General features: G+C 28.3%; 2 protein-coding genes across 7 annotated transcripts in view; one reads left to right on the top strand and one right to left on the bottom strand.

Annotated features, from left to right (window-relative positions):
• Positions 1 to 4,975, bottom strand: part of LOC111038178 (fasciclin-1) — a 67,438-nt gene extending 62,463 nt beyond the window's left edge. For 2 of the 3 annotated variants that reach the window (XM_022321166.1, XM_022321169.1), the window contains exon 1: positions 4,648 to 4,975. In XM_022321166.1, coding sequence (XP_022176858.1) covers positions 4,648 to 4,785 — 138 coding nt within the window. In that variant the 5' untranslated portion in view covers positions 4,786 to 4,975. The remainder of the gene's footprint in view (positions 1 to 4,647) is intronic. The other variant, XM_022321167.1, reaches the window with a different exon arrangement.
• Positions 4,976 to 9,132: 4,157 nt separating this feature from the next.
• Positions 9,133 to 15,244, top strand: LOC111038185 (eukaryotic translation initiation factor 4 gamma 1-like). Of its 4 annotated transcripts, none has more exons than XM_022321181.1 (11): positions 9,133 to 9,389; positions 9,649 to 9,759; positions 11,930 to 11,992; positions 12,392 to 12,529; positions 12,630 to 12,836; positions 13,033 to 13,106; positions 13,174 to 13,330; positions 13,388 to 13,514; positions 14,571 to 14,731; positions 14,807 to 14,985; positions 15,043 to 15,244. In XM_022321181.1, the coding sequence occupies exons 3-11, from the start codon at positions 11,969 to 11,971 to the stop codon at positions 15,134 to 15,136; spliced, it is 1,161 nt and encodes a 386-aa protein (XP_022176873.1). In that variant the 5' UTR covers positions 9,133 to 9,389; positions 9,649 to 9,759; positions 11,930 to 11,968; the 3' UTR covers positions 15,137 to 15,244. The 4 variants fall into 4 exon arrangements, with proteins under 4 accessions (XP_022176873.1, XP_022176872.1, XP_022176870.1 ...); XM_022321180.1 differs by having other exon boundaries at positions 9,133 to 9,421; XM_022321178.1 differs by having other exon boundaries at positions 9,133 to 9,568.
• The last annotated feature ends 1,592 nt before the right edge of the window (positions 15,245 to 16,836 follow it).

Here is a 16,836-nt window from a genome sequence, read left to right as displayed (position 1 = left end):
CACGTATATAATTATTGTCGTTAATATTATGATTACTTTCATTTTTTTTTTTTTGACATTTTGGACAAAATCCAACTATTCTATATATATAATATATTCAACTAGGCGTGTTTATACTTTTATAGTATGTAAACAAAATATGACTTTGTACTAGAAATAAACGTACTTTTTTGTAGCGTACCTTATACCTAACCAAATTACATGCATATTTGTAGTAGGGATATTCAATTTATAACAATATCCGTAACAAAAAGGAAAAATACGAAGTCTAGTCACTCATCAACTAGAATGTATACATCATGTCCATGTGAGCATATTGTAAATTCTTATAATATTCCTTGGTAAAATATAAACATATGAACCATAAATCATAATCCGTGATGATTTAATATTTATGTGTACACATATAAAAATCAATTAAATATTATAAATACAAACTTTTTATTTTACTTTATTTACATCACAATTTAATATTATACAGATACATTATACATACTCGATATGCTCATAAAATATAATAAGTGAGAATGATACAAAACCTAACCGAACAAATTTTTAAAGGAGGTATATCTTGTAGATTGTTTCCTCTTGGTAATTGTTATTTTTTTTTAACATTGTAATGAGTAGTTGATAAACAGTAATCAAATTTTCAATTCAGAACATAGACGCTATTTATTAATTTTTAATTTATAATTGTATCGAATTATCTTGTTCCTGATGCCGTTACTTTTAACTAAATAATTTTAAAAGTTAATAAAACAATATAAACCAAATTTTTGATTTGTTTCCATGTCATTAGTTGAATCCTGTCTTTATATTATATATACTATGAATAAAGAATAATAAACTTCATGTTTTCAAGTGTATTAGTATGCCTTAAAATATAAAGGTAGGCAGACGTTGAATAACAGCTGCATCATAATACATGATTTTTCCAAAACTCAAAATTAAAATAATTTATTATTATAACGAAAAATTTTATTCGACATTCCTTATATTTTAGGTTAGTAATTGAATATTATATTTTGTTTAAAAATAGTATAATAGTAGGTAAAGTTAGTTACGGAAATTACTTAAGTTAAAAATAACCAAATCAATATAGAATTTTATTGAAACAAAAACAACAAATAATTTTATCTTATTACTTCACCGTGTAATTATATTTATTCACACACATTTAAAACTGTGTTGTTTTATTATGATTTATGACTTATTACTATTACTAGGTCTACTTTCAATTGGAAAATTATGCATAGAATTCGCACGACATCTACATTTCGCACGCAAATATTGTTCATTATCATATTGTTAAAATATTTTAAAAATGCATTGTAAAAGTATTTAATTATATTTCTCATACAAATATTGTACTTTAGTTTTACTAAAAAAATTAATTTATACACTAGGCATATATTATTCACAAACAAAAATAAGAAAATTATTTAATTCCATAAAACTTAGCTTTAAAGCAATGCATAAGGATTACTATGAAATAGTCATTATATTATACTTAATATAAATTATAATAATATTCTAGATGGTCATAGGTGTACACTCTATTAAATTATGCAATAACACATATACAATATACATACATTAATATTATAAGTATCTGGCTTAAAAACTTAATTTCTAAATCAATAGACATTAGGTTCATTGGGTAGTTTAGATATAAATAGTAAAGTAATATTATTTCCGATTATTATTTCCATTCAAATTTCCAATACTTATATCCCAATTATTTCTAAATAATCGTACAAACCTGATAAATAAAAAAAAAGTATGAAAGACGTTTTAAAAATTATTCAGAATAATAATATCAACAACAATAACTATTATTTACATTTAACAATTTTAAATAGGTTTATAACTACCGAACTGAATGGAATAATCTGTGGGAGTAAAATGTACACAGTTTATAAGAAAATAAATGCCTAGGATACACCATTGAATACACATATTATTGAAAAACACAAGTGAACAAGTACAAGCTAAATATCATTATGAATATGGTATACTATTTTGTGTCATTTCCGCAGCCAACAACAGTAATTTTACATCGCGTGATGTGTTACATCAAATGTACCTAATACAAATTCATGATTTCCTGAGTTGATAAATTAGTTAAATTGGATGCAGTATAGTTTTGGTACTTTTTAGTTGGAGCCTAACAAAACACAATCCTTTGTCACAATGTCACTAGAGTATACCTCTTAAATTAAGTTAAAAATGAAAAAGAATTATCATAGAGGTAATATTACATAATAATTTAATTTAACTAATAGATAATTAATTTAATTTGAAAAAAAAATGTTTTAAGGAATAATATCGAAAATTAAAATTTTTCATTATATAAATTAGAATTTTTGGAAGTAATAGGAATGTACGACACAATATGTACAGTTCCAAGTAGATACATGATAAAAAATTCTTACAAAAACTAGATATCTTTGTACTTTTCTAAATTTTCCAATTATTTAATAATTATTAGCTAACTATTAAATAACTATTAATTAAATATATGTCTTAATTGCACATATGTACAATTCATAAGTTCATTTTTATAAATGTATAAAAACACTTTTTTTTAACTATTTCTGAAAATTAATTTAATATTCAACTATATAAGTTGTGTAGTTTTAATTTTCGATGTATATAAATTAGGTTAGTGATGACTGATGATGAAACTTTTATAACCTAGATTAAAAATCTTCGTCATAAAATCAAAGCCCTATTTTAAATATTAATAATCCACTTAAATAAGTGGTGACTAAATATCAATTCAATCTGGAAGAGCATAATATACATACTTAAAATTTTATAAATTTATCATAATAATATACAAATTATTTAAGGTCTATTCACACAAACCAGTCGCGATATGGTTCAGTTCCGAGAATTCGGGTCAGTCTCAATCATGGAAAATAATGTTTTGATAAATTTATATCGCGTCATCTACACATATCAGTTTTCTATCCGAATCCGATCCGTCAGTATCCGTTCAGTCACAGATCCGAGAACTTTTGAATTCTCGCCAACGATATTTTTTGTTTTGACAGACGACAATTGTAGGCGAAATGAATGACGAAAAGAAAATTTGAAGCCAGATTCAGAGGAACAGCTACCTGAAGAAGATTTACAAAATCAGCCATCTCCCACCCCGGTACAAACCAAAAAAATTCATGTTCCGATAAAAACAACAAAACGAAAATTTTCGAAGACTGATCAGTCAAAATCGTCGGTAACTATTAACTGTCTCTGATAGGATGCGTCACTATCTCGTGACTGATATGTATGAATAGATCTTTAATTTAAATAAATATATCTATTTATATTAATCTATAATACAATCATACACATTCATTGAAAATTCAGTTATTTTAAATCATCAGTGCTCATCATCCATTAATCCCTGTGTTCGCGAGTAAGTACCTAAGTACCTAACAATCAATACAGTTTCAGGGTCAAGGACTTTATCAAATATTTATGGAAGAGGTCCAAGAAAGTCTAAATAACTCACAAGTTCTCAACTATTTTGCCACATTTTATTTAAGGAGTTCATTCAAAGTTGTATTAAGATGGACATTAATTATTTATCTACCTAAACAGTGTAAATTAAATTCAATCTAATTTTTTTATCATAAAACCAATCCAAATTAAACACACCCACCTATGTTCACTTCATAATGTTAACATTTTATCCTGTTTTTAATATTTATTTTGATTATTCAATAAGTTTCATTCAGTGTTAGTATTTCGATAAAACATAAAAATTGTCCTAGAAATTTAGGTAAAACACCATAATTTTTCCTTCGACTACTATAAAATATCTATAGGCAGAGTGTGAAAATATTTAATAATAATATTATAGAACATAATTACGTGAAAATTGACTACCGGTTGATCGGGAGGTGAGAGTATAACGTCATTGCTGAAAAGTGTAAGGTCTTAGGTAGATGTATGTGCACTTCATTTTCGATTTAGTTAAAACTTCATTACTCAACTATAAATCCGGCTCTGCGAATATAGTATTTAATAATTGGATCGGCTTGTTTAAGTACATACATTATGCACTAAGTATGGGTATGCCTATACCATAAAACGGCACTTATAATACCAACTTACATGCACGTATAAATCGTGTTTAAAACTGTTTTCCGCATTTTGCAACGTTGCTTTGGCCGATTCATCCCTAAAATACATACACAGAAAGCCAGAACTCGTACCAGCCACTAACTGTAATCCTATAGATATATATAGTTTTAAGAGGACAACTATCACGAATAAAAGTCTCAACCGATAATAGTGTGTACGAATTATAAATAGTTTAAAATGCCTTTCTAGTATACCACAGATTATATGAAATATATGACTATTTTCATATTGTCTGTGAGTATACCTACCATAATCGTATGATATAATATAATGTATAATCGTAGTGATTGTCATTAACACCTGGCATATTCTAATTAATAATATGTAGATAAGTATGCATGATGTATGTAACCATACGTGCAACTGTAATTATGTGTAAATGGGGCTGGTGATGATTGGGGATGATTGGGGAAGGGGGCCTTGATGGTTGAATCGACGGCGTAATGCTAATACGCTATAATAGCACTTTAATACTCAGGTAAGTATACTCACAGTGGACAAATTGTACTCGGTTGACAAATATTTGATCAGCGACGAACACTGGGCGGGGCGGTACAGCACCTGAACGACAGCGGCGATCAGAAACAGACCGATGACGAATCTTCGGCGTGGTTGCTTCGACGACGACATGACGCGGCGGCAGCAGGTAACACAACCACAACACGATCTATCGATCCTTATATAATTGTCAGACGGCTTTCAACGAGCAGAGAGTTATATTGTCGTCGAACGTGTTACGAAACTGTGCGACGCGAAAACGCCGGCGACACGCGGCCAAAAATTACCTACACGATCGTCGGCGGCGGCGGCAAGTCGACGACTGAACGCTGAACGATAGGTCTGGCGCGCACCGCTTCGCAGACCGCGGACGGTTGGCCGGCCGGCCGGCCCCCGGATCGCACACACGCCGCCGCCGTCGCTCGCGTCCCTGCCTCCCCCCGCCTTCAAGGCGGCAGCTGACGTCCCGGGTAGGTGCGCGTGGTCGTCGCGGTCGTGGTCGGCCGTTACCGCTTACCGTGGTCTCGTGGGATAATTGGACGCGTACCAACACATACCTATTTTGTACTTACGTTATGTGCGGCTGCCGGTCGGGGAGGGATTTCCCCACGTGGAGTTCGCGGGTTTTTCAGCTGTAGTCCGACGACGTGCGGTGAAACGCCGCAAGGGTTGATGATGATGAGAATAATAATAATATTGTAAACGTGTATGACGTCGACTTTGAAGTTTTCCCAGAGGTACCCGATGTATGATGTTTAAGTGGTTGTGATGACGTGTTGGTCTCTGTAAGTTTAGTGACTTTAATTTGTTCACCAGCAGAAACGGATTTTGTCCACCACCACTTGTAGCTAAAATGGGCGACGTACCGTTATACAATATATATTTATTATAGTCCACGCCTTTCCCGTCCCCTATAGACGAACGGCTTTCGATCCAAAATTCCCTTTTGACTACGCTACAATCTAGGCGCACTGCCAGAACAGCTTAACCCACAAAAAAATCCATTTAGTTTTATTCTAATATTTAATAACTGTTATTGAAGAATCAAATAAATATTTAGAAAATTAAACGGCCCAATACTAAAAAAATGTCCATTTTATAGTAGGTAGCACATAATTTGCTTTGACACTAACATTTAAATGATTAATTTAGGTACCAGAGAAACCTAAAATAAATTGGTCTAGAAATAATAGTTTTGTAAGTTAAATTATTCAGGTGCCATTATGTGTCTTAACTGCAACCATTGTTAAGCAGCTTAAAGATATTAGTTCAAACTGAATTAAATGATGATTGGCGTCAGTCTTAGGGTGTTACGGGTCGGTACTTGTGATTGACTATTTGACAGTTGAAAAATGTCATCGGGATTCGTGATGTCTGCTAACAAAATTTGTTGACCATTTTTTTTTTTGCGCATCAGTGTGTCTTATACAAACGATCAACGAAGTATAAAAAAAAAATTTTCAAGCATGTGTTAAAGCTTATGAAAAGTTGGACACAAAAAGAAATAGCTCTTGTAAGCTACAGGGCGACAGATCTCTACTCAAATATATTATTAAGTGATATGCTTAGCGCTGACTGGAAATTATAATTTAACATCAAGTTTCTAAATTTGGTAATCAACTAATTTCCCCCCGAATTTCCCTCTTAACTGAGATATTACATTATTTACATAAACGCTTATCTCTATACCTAATATTTCCCTCATTATTCAATTATTCATTATTTTATTTATATATTTTGATATTGTACAAACAATCTTAATCTTATTATTGTATACTTGCTATCATGTTATAAATATAGCTTTATTTATAAGTTATTATGTAATATTATCCCCTTATATTATGTACATTTTATTTAATTGTCGTGCTGTTTAAGTTAAAGACTGAAACTGACAGCTACCTAAATAACTATTTAGAAACATCTTTAGCACAAACAAATCGAAACAGGCTGTAATAATAGCAATACGTTTTCGAACTCTAAACCGCAATTGCGAGCACTACACCTGAAAATGTTATTTATTTTGTAAGACTACAATAACGTTTTAATTTACTTTTATTAAAAATAAAAATAATATATAGGTAATAAGCAAATGTGCTGTTAAAAATAACAAGACGTGGCGGTGTGACAGAATATAGAGGGTCTAGTGAAACTACTTCAAAATTAATTCGAGATATATATTTTTTTTTAATTACACGGAGAGGATATCACGTGGTCAATTTATTTTGAAACAACGAGGATTGTAAAATGGTAATAATAGAAGTTTTCACTGGGTCAAAAAACTTGAAAATGTAATACAAGGTTCCTCGTAAGTCGTAAGTTTTTGTTAGTGTAAAATAAAAAAAAAGTTGATTTGATCAAAAGAAGTATGATAATATTAAGTCTAAGTCTGCATGTTCGTTGTAAACTGGTACATCGTAGTCATCGTTGTATTGTCACTGGTAAAAGATACCTATAGATAGTTAAGATAAATGATAATCTGTTTACATGCCCACCAGTCACCGTACTGTATAGTGTACATTTGTAATAGAACCTAAGTTACTAAGATAACTTTTTGTAGTACCTTCTATTATTTGTACATAATCCCATACTACGATAGTACGATCGGTTCATATAGTTAAAACTAGGCTTAGGCGTCCCCAGGGGAGGGTGCAAGACTTGGCACTACCCCTCCTGGTATTACTATGTCCGTTGTCCATTTTAAATTACCTTTCCCTCCACCTAGAAAAATGTCTGGGGACGCCCATGTGTTACCTATAATAATTAATAAGTAGAGAAAATTATTATGCTAACATAAACACATGTATACATTCAACATTGTTTCAAAATCGTTTTAAATATATGTAAAAAGTTTTCATTATTTTAGATTATGAAAGTTGTTAATGGTTTTGAAAAATATTGTTTTTGTAACAATTTTTAATGTAGTCCTGTTGTCGCTGATTTGTACCAATCTTAAAAAAATTATATGCAAGTGATATGAACTTATTTAAATAAGTGATATATTTGTATTAATAAAAATGTAAACTTTTTTAGTAGGCATACACGCCATAATATGCAGTTGGTACTATTATGTGTATACGCGGAGCCATAAACATATAAGTTAGTTCAAAATAACGGCTACACCCACATGTGTTCTCTGTCTTACAAATGTACAACATAGCAAAAACTGTTTTGCTCGGGATGGAACCACTCGATCTGTAGTTTTAGTAGAAAGAAACACCAAAAATGTACACAAAGTAGAAGATAATATTTTCTGCATCGTAGTCTTTTTATTTGATTAATATCATTAATCGAAAAAAAGTTATAATACTTTAAAAAACCTATTATTTTTACGTTTTCCAAACTTAAATAACTTTTGATACATTGGTGTTATCGAAAAAATAAAAAGGTTACAACACAGTTAAAATTCTCCTCTATCTATGGTGAAAATTTGGTTTCTTAGTTATAAGTTATATTAATATAGCCTTTTCGGTTCATTCCCGCGCGAAACAGTTTTGGGCATGTTGTACATTAAAATTTTGTAAGACGGAGACAACACATGCGGGTGTAGTAGATTATACTTTTATAGGTCTATACTCTATACATATGCATGGAGCTCAAGACAAAAGTTAATAGATATAGTAATATAGATATAAAATCAGAACAGTTGGTAGTATGAATCATTATAGACTATAGTATACTGAATTATAGTATTTTTTGAAGTAAGTTGATATGTTTTTCATACATTTCCTAAGCCGGAGGTCAAAAAATTTAAAAGAATTTTTACAGTATTCCGGCATCCGGATGTCCCCCAAACATCTGTTGCCCGGGGAAAGTGCCCTTAAAAACCTCCGTCAAATTCGGCCTTGGAGGTTAGCATGCTTAGTGAATCATCCTGTAAAGTCGTATAGGTTGGATTTGATTATTTATTATATATATTATGATAAATTATAAAAATATGGTTATTCTAAAAAAAATATGTTTATAGTATTTCGTGCTCATATTCAAAATAAGTACAGTGCAACTGTGTGAATTTTGATGTGCTAATTTTATATTTTGGAAGGCTTAGCCCCTCCCACCTCCTACCATGTAATTAGTAGCTGGTAGGCGTGGTAGCTATACGTGTCTTAAATCCAAATTCATGCCGCTAAACCCTAAGTTTCTTAAAAACTTATAATAAATATTTACTTATGTGATAATGGTAAATATTATAAAATCATAGACGTATAATATAATATTATACGTCTATGTATAAAATAGTATGAAGTACCTATGGTTTGTTATTTTATCATTAACAGACTTGTTATCACATTTTCGGCGTTTACCCCATTGACATCATAATAATATTATTAGATATTATTTATTTATAGGTATAAGTAAAAAACATAATAATATATTATATTACTATTATCATAGAACAATCTATTATGTTTATGGTTATTGGTTTATCCCATGGGCAACTGATAAATATATAATTAATATCAAAACAAAGTCTATCATGATTCATGATTACAGATTTTTATTTCTTTTAATTTTTTGTCATGCTAAGGCTAACCGATCATTATTTTATGTTTTTTCTTTAGTATTATACCGTATTGTATACATTGCACTCATAACAATTCGATACAGTAGGTACTTATTCATTAATTATCGAACAGTCGACTTGTAGTGTATACACAGTACACAAAATACTGCATCGATACACGAGTGTACCAGATTGATGGAGAAAGTAGTATATTAACTATAGTTAACTGTTCAGTGTTAGTTCCTAACTAGTAACTATACCTAGTAGGTAACTATAGAAGATAGTTGACGTAAATGGTGCATCTACCCAGTGTGCTGTACTGCTGTTGGCTATTGTAAAAATTGTTATGACTTATATTTTATAATTTAACATTTGGCCTGCATTAGTATTATGTATATTGTAGTAGGTACCTAGGTAATTTTAATGATTACTTGGTGTGTTATTAACAACTACTATTATATCTAAATATATTATACATAATACAAATTTTTCAGTTGTCAATATTGAGCTGTAACGTTTGTTTTAATTGATTTATATATGTCAACTGAGGATTATAAACTACATTTTGAAGAACCAATTAATACTCTATACATAAATAACCACAGGTAAGATGTATTTATTTTATGTGACAATAATTGAAATTTTATAGATAATATAAAGTTATGTATTCCTTTTTAGCCCAATTATGTTATAAATAATAATGGACTTTAGCATATTATTATATTTTCATACAATTACAATGTATCTACCTAACATATTTTAAATTGTACCTACTATAATAATTATTGTACATTTGTACATTTGTACTAACTACTAAGTAGTAAGTTGTGAACATTGCTACTATAGATTAAATTAGTTAAATAATTTTATTGGATCTGTGAATCTAAAATTTTTTAGTCAGTTACTTTAACTATGGCTTAATAATAATATTATCTAGTTTAAATCAATTAAATTATAAATAGTATCACTGTAGGTAACTTGTATTACATTATACTTATTTTTGACTACAATTTGTAATTTATCACAGAAGTAATAAGGTAAGCACCATCTTTATTTTACCCTATGATGACAATTTTTTTTTCAACTCAGAGGTTGGTTTACAGTTCCAGTCCTCCAATCTGACCGATTGATCTCTTTTGTTTTATGCTCTTTAAAAGTTTTGACTCTAGCATCACATTTAATTTGTCCTATTTAAGGATCATATGTCATCTATGACTTCCTGCAATTCTCTTCCCCTAAATCCTACCCTCTAATACTATATTGTACATCACTTCTGGGTGTCTCAGTGCATGCAGCTATTGTCCAGGGTCTTACTCTAATCGCATCTACAAATGTATGTTTTTCTTCCACAGTTCTAAGTGCCTTTTATCAGTCTAATTGTTTGTTTTTCTGTCTATCCAACTTTCCTTTCCAGCACCACATCTCATAGGATTCTGGTTTTTTTCTTTACGCCATCATTAATCATCCATATTTTACATCCATGTGTTGCAACACTCCATACATATGTTTTAATAAGTCTTTTCTCAACATTGAGATGTTATTTTTTTGAAGTGAACAATTTATGCTTTTTACTAAGGGGCAATTTTTGTTGATACTTTGTTCTAGCTCTCTAATGCTCTTGCCATAAGATGTGATTTTGCTCCCTAGACATACCATTTCTTCTACTTACTATAGCTTTTAACTATATAATATATATATATAAGCTAAAATTGTTGGGTCTCTGGCATAGACTAGGATCTTCAATTTCACTCTGTTTATTTTTATTTCTGCTCCGAGCATTTAATTTATTTCATTAACTGCACACTGTATGTCTCATTCACTCTTTGTCATCACCACATCATCATTTGCAAACCGAATCATTGAAGCAGTTTCTCTGCCAATTTTAATTCCAATGTTAAATCGTATTGGCTTTTCTTTCACTAATTTTTTCGATGTAGAAATTAAAAAGCGGGGATGATAACGTATAATGTACACCCTAGTCAAACTCTTTTTTTAATTTGAGCTTTTATTATGCAAGCTATATGATTTTTATAAAGACTCTGAATGATTCTTTGATCATATTGTACAACACCTATTTCTTGGATTGTGAGAAGCATTTTATTTCAATTAATTTTGTCAAAGGCCTTTTCTAGATCTATGAAGGCCAATTACGTCACTTTATTCCTGTCACTTGTCAGTCAGTGTTTCAAACAACACTTGCAAACCTAAAATTGCTAATAATATTACCAAAAAATTATCTGGAGTCAAACTATGTCTAACTATATTCATGGATAAGCATTCTTGATTTTTTTGTACTCTGTTTACTAATAGAACAATAAGATAAATTTCCCTTAAAAATACTTTATACTTCAATTAATGAAAAAAATTTTGATTTTCTTTAAAAACATTTAAAAAATATTATGCATATGGCTAACATAAATATTTATTTTTCAGCAGTCCATCACGCGTGTAAAATGTATTTTATTAGTTTTGTTATATGTTCTTGTAACTAAGTAACTTGTGTGTCCAATTCAATGTTTGAAAAATGTAATATCTTTGATGGTAGTGTTATAATAATTATAATAATAATAAAAATCCAAGACATTATGAAAAGTCAAGTAACTAGTTAGGACTATGATAGTACATAGACAAAATAGTAATTAATTAAATAGGTATCCTTAGTTACATTTTTTATTTAACATATTTGAGTTTTATTTTAATCAGCTTATAAATAAAATGTTGCATTAAATTGAAATCTGTTTTTTTTTCTTATGATTTATTTTATTTTATTTTCAGTTGATTGTTTGTATAGTTGATACAATTGAATAAATCATTATGGAACAAATAAATAACTCTGTTGTAAGTATTCAAATATTCGATGTTACACGTTAAATAACGTATAAGACTTAAATGCTTCTTTGTTGTAATTATGTTGAATGAGTGAAATTGTTCATTATTTTAATTACATATTTATATATTCAATCTAACACTCTGACCTTACAGAAACAATAATCAACACTACAATTATATTATAGGAATATTTCTCTTTTCTACTATATTCTGTCTGGATGAACAAAAACATCATGTACACAACATATAGAAAAAATAGTTATTGTTCATTTTTCTTGTACTAACGAAGACTAATAGAGATAGAATAGTTTTTATTTATTATTCATGCAATAAAGTGTTATTTAATCCCTATGTATAATATTTATATATTTTAATCTATAATATATTTTACAATTTGCATTATCTTAGGAAGTGTTAAATATTGTAAGATCGATTGTGCATCATTTAAATAAAGTCAACTTAGCTAATATGATACAGAAAATGATTGCTTTGCGAATAAATAATGTTAAACTACTCGAAGAAATATCAGATATAATATTTGATCGAGTATGTATATAACAATAATATCATTAACTATTCTAATCTAATTTAATTTTTATATCATTATTTTTATTTTATTTATTTGATTATCATTATGTCCATCTAGGCTTTACGGAGACAAAATTGTACACATATATATGCCCATATGTGTGCAGCTATGATTAACGACTCTAAGTTTAATAAACCGGTTACAAATACTAAGACTACATTTCAAAAAGTTCTATTAGAAAAATGTGAAAATGTATTTTATACTTTGACCAATTATCAACAAGAGTTAGATAAATTTATAGAGAAGATGAAGAACAATAATGTGGTAAATAGTTATGTTATCATTATGAATTACTTGTAGTTATTATCCATGGTTTCTTAACATGATTGAATAACTTCATATGTTTTGTTTTATTCCTAATCTCTGTAAGAAATTAAATGTAATTTTGAATTCAAAATAGGTTTACTCATTTTTCAAGGTTGAGTTCAATAATACTTATTATACCTTTTTTGTTTACCAGGCACCAAATAAGTTTATAACCTCTCTGAATCATTTTCAGTTTGATTTTAATAAAACATCTATGTGCAATTGTAGGTGAGTTTTGAATTAATATTAATTAATTAACTTTTCATTTTTTGATTTAATGTATTATTTTTGATAGATTTATGGGAGAACTGTTTAGAAAAGGTGCTTTTCCAAAAAAAGTTATATTGTCATGCATTACACAATTATGCGAGCAATTAAGTAATGAAAAAAATGAAATACAATTGTATTGTTTATGTATAATACTACAATTAGCAGGACCAATATTATCAAAAGTAACTATAATAAATTGCTATAAAAAATTGCTTAATATGTTTAATTTTTTTTTCTAGACATATGATTTGAACATACCAATAAATAAGCTTGTAACGTCTTTAGATAACCATGACATGTCATCGGCACTAAAATGTTTAATACTTCGAGTACAAAGAATGCATTCTAAGGGTTGGATAAATGAGGGTAATTATTTTTAGTTTTAGAATGATTTTAAAAATTGCTTTGGTATATAAGTGTTGTGCGTACCTTTTCATTAGTCCCTAATTGGTACGTAATTAATCATTGCATATGAAAAATGATTCTTAGTGGAAATAGATAGTTAATCTGTCTGCCTAAATTTGTATGGATATTTTAAAATGTTATAATATTAACTAGTTTACTATCATAATAGTACAATATTATTATATTGTGTAGTATTTCCATATTTCCTGTTATTTAGAGGATGTCAGTACACTATTTTTTTGTATCTGACTCACATGCAACAGCAAATTAGAGTTCAGCAGAACCAACCTTGTATTGTTAGCTTTAGTTTTAAAGAGAATTGACCTTTTACACTTAAAGTTAAGAATATTAACTGTGCTCTACAATATTTTAATTACATTTTTAAATTGTATCATTCATACACTCATAAGTCATAACTCTCATAACAATTTTAATGTTTGATACAATGTAAGTTAGTATATTAAATGTCAAAATTCAAACTTGAAGTCTATGAAAACACCATGTGCACTTTATGTTTATGTAATTTAGAGATTTATGTAAAACAAAGGCATAGTAACCCAGTATTACATTTTAAGGCCACTTTGAACTAAAAATTATTTACACATTTTTGTGATTTCCAAAAATGAATTGTGTACATTTAATACAATAAATTCATGAATTTGAATACTTAATTATTTTTCAATATTTTATAATTGTAAGAATAACTTTGTATTGAATTTACAAATTGTATCACCTTCAAAGAAAAAACAGTTGAGTTCAAAAAAATTATACAACAGTTTAAAATTGTATGTCTATAAATAGCAAAAAAAAAAAATTCAAACTGTTATAACATTTTACTATGACACAAATAATAAAAATAATATGAAAATGTATGACTGCATTTTTAAATAATAATTTATAATATAAAATCTACTGATTAACATTTTGTATGTATAAACATTTAGTTGTTTAAAAATTATTAAGCCATCAACACTTAATTAATTTAATGATTATAATATTTTGTTATTGTATTTGCAGAGTCTGTTGAGTTTGTAGAAAACAATTATTTTGACTTCAGTAAATTACCATTACAAATGAAAAGTGTGTATAGATTAAAATCATATAAGATAATGGCAGAATGGATTTTTGATGAATGTTATGATGTTCTTTTCGATTTTGTCAACAAGAAAAAAACTAATGTATGTATCAATCGATACCGCCTATTGTAAAATAATTTTTTATGTCAAGTATCTATGTCATTTCTATACCCACAGGAAGTTATACAGTTATTAGAAATGAAAAATACTTGGATTTGCTATGATCCAGTATCTTTTGTTGTATCATTGATTCTTGTAGCCCTTGAAGAAAATCAAAATATAAGAAATTATGCTGGAAAACTTTTAGATCATCTCAATAAAAAAAGATTGTTATCAAATCGTTTAATTAAATTAGGGTAAATAGTATGAAAAGGTAATTTTAATAATTTTTTTATACTTGTTAATTGTTTCAGAGTCAACAAAGTATTGAACGACTCAGGCATTAAAAAAGAGTATCCAAATTTGTCAAACTTAATTTTTGATATAACTGCTCACTGCTCAGTCTAACCTTTAAAGTTGAATAATGCCTGTTAAATTTCAATTTGTAGTAATTAATCACATATTTTATAGAATTTTGTTAATTTATAAAAAATAATGTTTTTGTTGAATTATTTTCTTTTTGAATTTTATAATATTAAATATATGTACCTATTTTTATACTATACTTCAGTGGTTAATTATGTTTAATATTTAAGTTATTATTAATATGAATTTTTTTATTATCTCAATTGTAAACTACTTAATATAATGTACCAATAGTTGACTTTATTGTTAAAAAATTATTTAGGTAGTTGTGCAAAATAAAATTAGAATAAACTATAATGTGTCACTATGTTGAGAAATAATGAAATCAAAAAACTCAATTTTTCTTTTTAACAAAATATCTATAACTTTGTCAACAGTGATAGGAATATCAAGTTATACTAAAACAAAATATATTAATACCTCAATTGTGTGGACCTTACAAATAACAAATAGTCGTCATCATTCAAAAAGTGGTAAAGTGAACATTTTTATAATTTTATTTTTAAATTGTATACTTGTATAGCAGAAACTTTAAAAAATAAATATTTATAAGAATAATAATCATTTTAATCATTTGAGCTGCAAAATTAATGCGTCTTGTGACAACCAAATCCGTAATTAGAAATTTCGCACCCCAGGCCACTAATAAAATTTTCCTCTTATTGGTGGCAAAAAAAGGGGAGGATGTCCAGTGTTAAAAATAAAAATTATAAATTGATAAATACCTATCACGATTATAACCGTGTAGTGTAGGGAATAGGGATATAGTTGATACCTATATAAAATTATAAAACAATAATGTAATCAAAAAAGTAAAAAAAATGCCAACGGCACGTAGTGTTCCCAAGCGGTCACCCATCCAAGTACTAACTACGCCCGACGTTGCTTAACTTCAGTGATCGGACGAGAACTGGTGTACTCAACGTGGTATGGTCGTTGGCGAGGAAACGGTAAAAAATTTCATTATTTGAATTAAATAATATCTACTTGTATTTTTAATATAGAAATGAGTTCTTTTTAGTTAGGTACCTCATATAGTCATATGTTTTTCAGATTCTTACTGTTTTGGTCTTTAATCAAGTAAGTATGGTAATTGAAATGAAAAAAGTCCGAATTTTGAAAACTTTCAGAATAATAAAAAAATGCAACTCAGTATTCAGTAATAACCAGTTGGTAATCAAGCTATAATCTTCGTAGTGCTTACATTATGAAATAATTACAAAAGTAGTGGTGTTACTTATATTATCGTCTATCCGTATGACCGTATGATTGGAATATCTTTGGTTTATCATGCCAAATACAATTACCTACCTAAACTATATTTATAACTGACCATTAATACTTAATTGGATTTTATACCTAATTAATTTACTCTACATTTAATGAGTAGCGTTCAATTGTATATTGCAAATAGGTACATTTATGTTGCTATATAATTAAGAAATAAGAATTAAGATTTAAGATTTATAAGAATATATATATATATATATACATTATATAATATATTATATGTACATACAAATATACAATACACTATAATATTATAGTATACCATGAATAATACACAGTGATAGAAATATAAACATTTTTTGCAATAATAATAATGATCAGATCATACGATAATATAATATACGAATATCTATAGCTACAAAATATCAATGAGAGAGATCCGTTGTCACACA

This window comes from Myzus persicae, unplaced genomic scaffold (assembly GCF_001856785.1).
Source record: "Myzus persicae strain clone G006 unplaced genomic scaffold, MPER_G0061.0, whole genome shotgun sequence".
In the NCBI taxonomy this organism is placed as follows: Eukaryota; Metazoa; Arthropoda; class Insecta; order Hemiptera; family Aphididae; genus Myzus; species Myzus persicae.
Note: the sequence above shows the minus strand (reverse complement) of the source record. Positions and strands in the feature narration are given on the sequence as shown.

Coding starts and splice junctions, on each gene's coding strand:
- LOC111038185 (XM_022321181.1), top strand. CDS start 11,969: ATGGAACAAATAAATAACTCTGTT. Junction 13,515..14,570: donor TAAGGGTTGGATAAATGAGG/GTAATTATTTTT, acceptor TTGTATTTGCAG/AGTCTGTTGAGTTTGTAGAA. Junction 14,986..15,042: donor AATCGTTTAATTAAATTAGG/GTAAATAGTATG, acceptor TAATTGTTTCAG/AGTCAACAAAGTATTGAACG.